General features: G+C 35.3%; 1 protein-coding gene across 1 annotated transcript in view; it reads left to right on the top strand.

Annotated features, from left to right (window-relative positions):
* The first annotated feature begins 3,219 nt into the window (after positions 1-3,219).
* Positions 3,220-6,987, top strand: part of LOC106459133 — a 19,327-nt gene continuing 15,559 nt past the window's right edge. Inside the window, exons 1-4 of the mRNA XM_022385565.1 lie at positions 3,220-3,343; positions 4,414-4,478; positions 5,625-5,694; positions 6,079-6,260. Of these exons, the coding sequence (XP_022241273.1) occupies positions 4,428-4,478; positions 5,625-5,694; positions 6,079-6,260 (303 nt within the window). The 5' untranslated portion in view covers positions 3,220-3,343; positions 4,414-4,427. The remainder of the gene's footprint in view (positions 3,344-4,413; positions 4,479-5,624; positions 5,695-6,078; positions 6,261-6,987) is intronic.

Genomic DNA, 6,987 nt, shown 5'->3' with positions numbered 1-6,987 from the left:
AAAATGTGCCCCCGGTGTGGGGGGGGGGGGGTGAGTGTTATAAAAGTAATGGTCAAATCACACTATTCGGTCTGAAAATAGTAGATCAAGAGTTAGTGGCGAGGATTTTGGCAAATTGCCTTCCCCATAGTCTATCACTTAAAAATTCGGGATGTTTAATGCAGACAGCACTAGTGTACTTAAATGTATTTAAACTGAATTTTTTGTTAAAAAATTAAATATATAGCAAGTTTATTTATAATTTTTATGCTGCAAAAAAAGTTAAGAAAACAAAAAGATTTTCAAATTTGAGATGACCACATTTATTCTTTCTATAAATTTTTAATTCTTTTTTAATTAATTTACACACTATTACAACATGCAAGAATTTCACCTAAATAAACGACATAATCAAAGGCGTAAAAGGCCCGGCATGGCCAGATGGTTAGGTGGTTTCTAAATGTATACAAACTTTCACATTTTCTCTCTCTGTTCTTTGTGGCCCGGCATGGCCAGGTGGTTAGGGCGCACGACTCGCAATCTGAGAGTCGCGGGTTCGAATCCCCGTCACACCAAACATGCTCACCCTTTCAGCCGTGGGGGCGTTATAATGTGACAGTCAACCCCACTATTCGTTGGTAAAACAGTAGCCCAAGAGTTGGCAGTGGGTGGTGATGACTAGCTGCCTTCCTTCTAGTTTTACATTGCTAAATTAGGGACGGCTAGCGCAGATAGCCCTCGTGTAGCTTTGCGCGAAATTCAAAACGCCCCTACGGCTGAAAGGGCGAGCATGTTTGGTGTGACCGGGATTCGAACCGGTATATTGCGAGTCGAACGCCTTAACAACCTGGCCATGCCGGGCCACAAAGAACAGAGAGAGAGAAAATGTGAAAGATTGTATACATTTAGAAAACGAACCACCCCACTTTTAATTTAAAGCAATATAAATATTTTAGAGTTATGTTCATCTTCATTTTATTTTCAATCTGCTGGACTTAAATAAAAGGTGGCGCCACACCAGTCACGTGACCTCGATGACGCAATATTACTATAAATATGCACTACCGGCACTTGTGTTGAATTGTTTTTTTAATTATTTATTATAATTTCAAAATTACTATATTGTTATAATAGTGATATCTGTCATCTTATTATAATGCATGCTACTTTGTTTCTCTGCCCACTATTTTGTTCCACAGTTTGGTCCGAGCATCACCCAAAATCGGCCAGAATAGTAATACCAATGCACGGAAAGCCTGGCATGACCAGGTGGTTAGGGTGCTCGACTTGCATTCTGCGGGTTCTAATACTCGTCCCACGAAACATGTTTACCATTTCAGCCATGGGGGCATTATAACGTGACGGTGAATCCCACTATTCGTTGGTAAAAGTGCTGCACAAAAGCTGGCGATGGGTGATGATGATGACTAGCTGCCTTCACTCTAGTCTTTCACTGCTAAATTAGGGAGCTTAGATATTTAACGCACCCCCTTCCTTGGGCTTAATGTTCATAAGACCTTTCGTTCGTCACAGAACAACAGCCAATAGTTTGTTTTGTTATTAAACACAAAGCTACAAATGGACTATCCGTGTTGTGCTCATCATGGGTGCCGAAACATGGTTGTTAGCGTTATAAGCCTTCAGACTTACCGCTGAGCCAGTGAGGGACGAACCGAAGTGATTAACTGGTAAGTGCACAACTTAATTATCTTATTATAATACACATTTGGGGTGAGATATTAAAGATGGAAGTAGATATTCAAAAAATTAATTTTTTTGTTTGTGTATCATTTCGTAACTCATTTCTACTGGTAAATTATAGTCTGTAGAACGGGTATGACTGCTAGTTAGATGTAGCATCTTAGCTATGACAAACAAAACAAGAAAAAAAAAGGTGAAAAACAGATCCTTCACCAGAAATTTGAGGACCATGGTGAAGTTGGAAATATGGATTTGTTGTACGGACTGTTTGTAATTTCGCACGTGTTTCATTAAATAATAATTGAGTCTCAAGAAAAACTGTAAACAATGTATGTCGAAATAGTGATAAGGTTATGCTATATAAAACCGTTAGAGGTTATAGACGATGTGCTGTAGTGCACTGGTTCCACCCACAGTTATCCTGATGATAGGCTTAGTGAACAGAAACACAACTGTACAATAATGTTTGTGATCCTAAGCCAGCCCTAACAAGGTAGACTCTCAAGCGAAAATGAAAAATTAATCAACTGTTGTCTAACAAAACTTATTTCACTTCATTTGGTGAAACTTAATTATAATTTTACTGATGGTCACATTAATAATTAAAAGATCACACATTTAATTAGGGTCATTTATATTAGCGTCAAAATAGGATAAAAAAAGATGGAGGGTAGTGGGATAATGTCCCTTTAGTTTGGTCATAATTTACAATTTTGATCTCGTTTTATTTTTCTTCACAGGAGTTTACAATTCAGCAAGACTATACAAGTTTAAATAAGAAGATGCATAATTTAAGAGAAGCGAGCAAAAACCGAATGGGTTTTACTTGCAGAGGACGTTATTCATTATGTATTTAATTATACTATTTATTTTTTGAAATTTAGTTGTGGTAGCGTATACATTTTAAATGGCTGAATGCTCTTGAAGAAAATAGATCAGGTTACACATATTTAACAGGTAAATTCTTATGCTTATTATTATTAAATTCAAAGATGCGTGGAGTCACTTAGGGTCATTGTTCTATGTCGATATTTTAGAGGTAACACTGTAAAAAAAAAACGAAATAAAATTGCATGGTGAAAGCTGAAAACAAGAGTCCGGGGTCAAGGCTACAGAAGCATGCCCGTTACCTAGAGACGGAGATCGTTTAACGTTTCCTTATGGAACTGGTTGTGCCTGAGAAGTCACGTGACGCAGTCCAGGTGACGGCCCGGCGAATTTTGTCTTCCCTCCCCTCGGAAAGTATCAATATCAAGTTTAATTTTGCTTAAAATCGTTCTTGTAGATTAACTGTTGAAGACTCAAGCGTGAACTTCTCGCAGGAAATACGGAAGTGGTAAATGGTTTGCAGAAATCTCATTAGGCTCATAAAGCACATTACGTCACTAGTAGAAACTATGTCTAGTCAGTACATTTGCTCAAAAGGGTGTTTTTTTTTACTTCTCTTCTTTAACGGATACAGCGGGTTTAATCGTTTCTGGTGAACTTGAATGTGGAAACATTCAACCTGTTCTGAACTCAGTAAACCTTGGCAAACAGCTTTGTACCATCGAAAGCGTCAAGACTACATACGGTAGTCTAGTCATTGTTGCCACGAGCAGAACTGAGAATACGTGCAGTTTGACAGTCTTTGTTATACGTACAACTAGAGCGCTTCTCTTAGGTAAGTCAGTTTCAATTTTATTTTGTGAAACAATAACTAATTACTTCGATGCTATTGATTTATTTCATTGAGAAATATTTTGAAGATTAATCAAATTGACCACATAAAAGTGGGATCCACAAGGAACCACTTGTTATTGTTTTTTTTTGTTTTTTTCGATAACGAGTGAATAATCATATTTTGTACACGAAATATTGCAAATAATTTAAGTATCAATCAAGAAATAAATCAATTAGTTTGATGGTTAGGACTCTCGAGCTGCAATCTGCTGGTCGCGAGATCCAAACCCTTCGCCAAATGTGATCTTCCTGTCAGCCATGGGGGTGATATAATGTGACTAGTTGTCTTACCTCGAATGCAGCGTTTCCCAAACTTTTGTCATCCACGCTCTCCATTTTAATAAATATGGTTTCTTGTGCGCACCCCACTTTCTTATTTTTTCTTTAATGAGTTAAGAGTGAGTTAAATGACGAGATGTAATATAAGGATACACATTAAATGCTGTACGTTTTGTAGTAATTACTTATTATTTTCATTAAGAAAAAATATATTAAACGCTTAATTTTGCATTATAGCAATATTGACTCTACCCTAATCCCTCACGCGCCTAAGAGATCATATGCACTTTATACTTTGGGAAACGCTGCTCTAATCTATTACTTCAAAACGGGGACGGCTAGCTCAGATAACCCTCGAGTAGCTTTGCGCGAAATTCAACAAACACGTGGAAAATAAGTCTTAGAACTGTTTCTTTTAAACAGAAAGAATAAAAAAACGACATGGAGGTTAATTAGCTTTAGATATTAACAATAAAATTATTATTTACTTACCCCTAAACTACAATGTTAATTAAAAAAAATAGTTTTTCTCCGTGAACTTGACTGAAGTTTTAATATAAAAAATGCTTCATATTTCTTATGACTAAACTATGAATTAATTACCTTTTCAACTGTGTGAAAAAAAAAAGCTTATTAGTTAAGTTCTAGAAACACTTCACTCGCATAATATATATGTTAAAGTAAACATTTTCGTTTGACTTTTCATTATTCAAAAAACTTTAATATTTTTAGCTCAAAGCCCAAAGATGAAACTGACTGTTGTTGTGGTGATTGTTATCGTTGTGACATTACAACAGGTAATTTTCTTTGGTTTAATTGGTGTAAATGTTATATTTTAAAACAAATGTGAGGATGTGTAGCATATGTTAAAACACTTTTACCTAATATATCATTCCCCCCGTTAATTTTTTATGAAAAAAAAAAGCGATGACCTCATTTCACCTATTTAACCTGCCTCAGCATCATTTCAAGTGATTAAAGACTACGAAGATTCTGAACTAACGCTACGAAGCGTCAATAGACAGTTCTGAACTTCATCCTGCATGGTTGAATTGCACATTTAGCGTTTCATTATGCTTCAATTAACTTTCGAGATAACCAGCCTTTGAGGCAGAAAAGATTTCCGGCGTGCCATAATTTATGTTATGCAACAAACTAAATAAAATATTTCTAAATCTGAAAGCCCTCATCTAAATATATATATATAACCAATGTACGTCTGAAACCTCATATTATTACTTTTATTTTTTAGTTATGACTCACTTTTAAGAACGTGACACCAACTGCGTGTGTGTTAATAAGAAAGAGTTTGGCGAATGCGTCTTATGCAAAGCCTATATAATTTATAACTAGTCATTGTTTAAGTCTACTCACTGGAAGGATAAACACTGGTGTATAAATCGCCCAAGGCAGAATTTTAATTAGTGGTTATTAACTATTAAAGTCGTATAAATCAAAGCTGTTCCTAAATGATAAGTTCCCCGGTGGGACAACGGTCAGTCTACGGACTTACAACGCTAAAATCCAGGGTTCGATTTCCCGCGGTGGGCACAGCAAATAGTCCACTGTGGCTTTGCTCAATATAAACAAACCTAAGTGATAAAAGCAATTATATCAAAACTTAATCAAATAAAATACTGGTTCCAATATAGTTCAAGAAACATGTTCAAGTAATGAAAAAGTGCACGTTCATACTTCTAACAAAACATAACTATATTATAAGAAATATATATCTCGTATGTACCTTAAAAACGCCCATAGTAACGGCCTCTATATAATTTAGTACATGTTTTTGCTTGCTTGTTTGTTTCAGTAATTACAGTGCATTACAGGTTTCAGTTTTGTTATTTCGTTCTGGCACTTAATAATTCGATATTCAATAGAAAACGGTTAGTGTACTTTTGAACACGTAGTAGAAGTAATTCGTGAATGTTCATCTGCAGGGCAGAGTCCTCCACAGTTTCCACGTGTCCCCAAAATCACACTCCAAGACGTCTCCAAATAAGTTTATATGTAAGTATATAGTTTTATAATACTCGTGTTTTTTGTTTGTTTTTCTCTCGTCCATATACACTGTTGATGTCATGATATGTTGTTTTTTTTCCTTAACATTATATTCCACGCTTTCTATAACTTCTTAGATCATACAGTTCTCGTATTATACTTCTAATTGTATAATCGCTAGTATTGCAAGTGTTAATACTCCCATAATTTTGGCAACACTGAGGTTAGCTGCACAAAAGTATTTACATCAGCTGACGACACCTGTATGTTATACTGCGCAGACTTACTGAAATGTCTATAGCAGTACATACTTTGCAGAACTTTGAACCCAAAAAAGGAAAAGAAATAAACAAGTTAAATATATATAGAGATATATATACTAATTTTTCGCAGCTGTTCATGCCGCCTGTAGTCGGCAGGCTATTATGGCAGCAGTGGTGTTAAAGGATCTATTTCGTGGAGCTGTCTATGCTCGAGGCTATCCCCTGGAGTGTCGAGCCGAAGGGAATAATTCAAGAGAAGTCCAGCTTATCATAGACGTAAACGAATGTGGAACAAAACTCACCAAGGAAGAGGTATTGTAAAAACAATTTACATTCTTACTTCAACTTCCAAGTACTTTTACTGTCTTTTAAATAAAAAAAAAATCGTGCTTTACCTTAACATTAATGCTTCCTTGATTATTACTTCAGACCTCGTGAGACGGGTAGATCAGCTAAAGTCGTATGTTGTTGTTTTTTGTACTTTTCGACATTTTATCTTCTAAATTGTAAAGCATGTAGTTCTTTGACTCGTATTTTTAGTTCGTTTTGTCAAGTCTTCATAAAGTTCGAAAAACGAGAGTTTCCCGTTTCTTGCAAAACGTGTCTTGAATATAGTGCCACACAAATAGTGGACTTCTAGTTTAAACACGGACATCAATATCGTTGAAATTTACATTTTAAATCGTTTATAATTTATTTTCCTTGCGTATGTTTATTCAGATTCACCCTTTCAAATTTGAATATTAATTTTCTGTTCTATTTATCTTTTCCTCTAGTAATAGTTGGAAATAAAAGACCAATGAAAAAGCTCTACGATACACTATATTTAGTTTTTAAGTAACTCTTTGAAAATCTAATGATATTTTTTCGACTTAGTGTAACTCAAATATTGATCATCTCTGAAGCCATATGGAATTTTTTTATTTATGTAGATACCGAAGTTTAATTAACATGTCATTTTCTTGATAGTTTAGTGTTTCTGTTTAGTTGCTGTTGACCACAAAGCTACACAATGGATTACCTGTTCTCTGCCTACCAC

Source organism: Limulus polyphemus, unplaced genomic scaffold (genome assembly GCF_000517525.1).
Source record: "Limulus polyphemus unplaced genomic scaffold, Limulus_polyphemus-2.1.2 Scaffold566, whole genome shotgun sequence".
NCBI lineage: Eukaryota > Metazoa > Arthropoda > Merostomata > Xiphosura > Limulidae > Limulus > Limulus polyphemus.
This window is presented reverse-complemented; position numbering and strand designations above follow the sequence as displayed.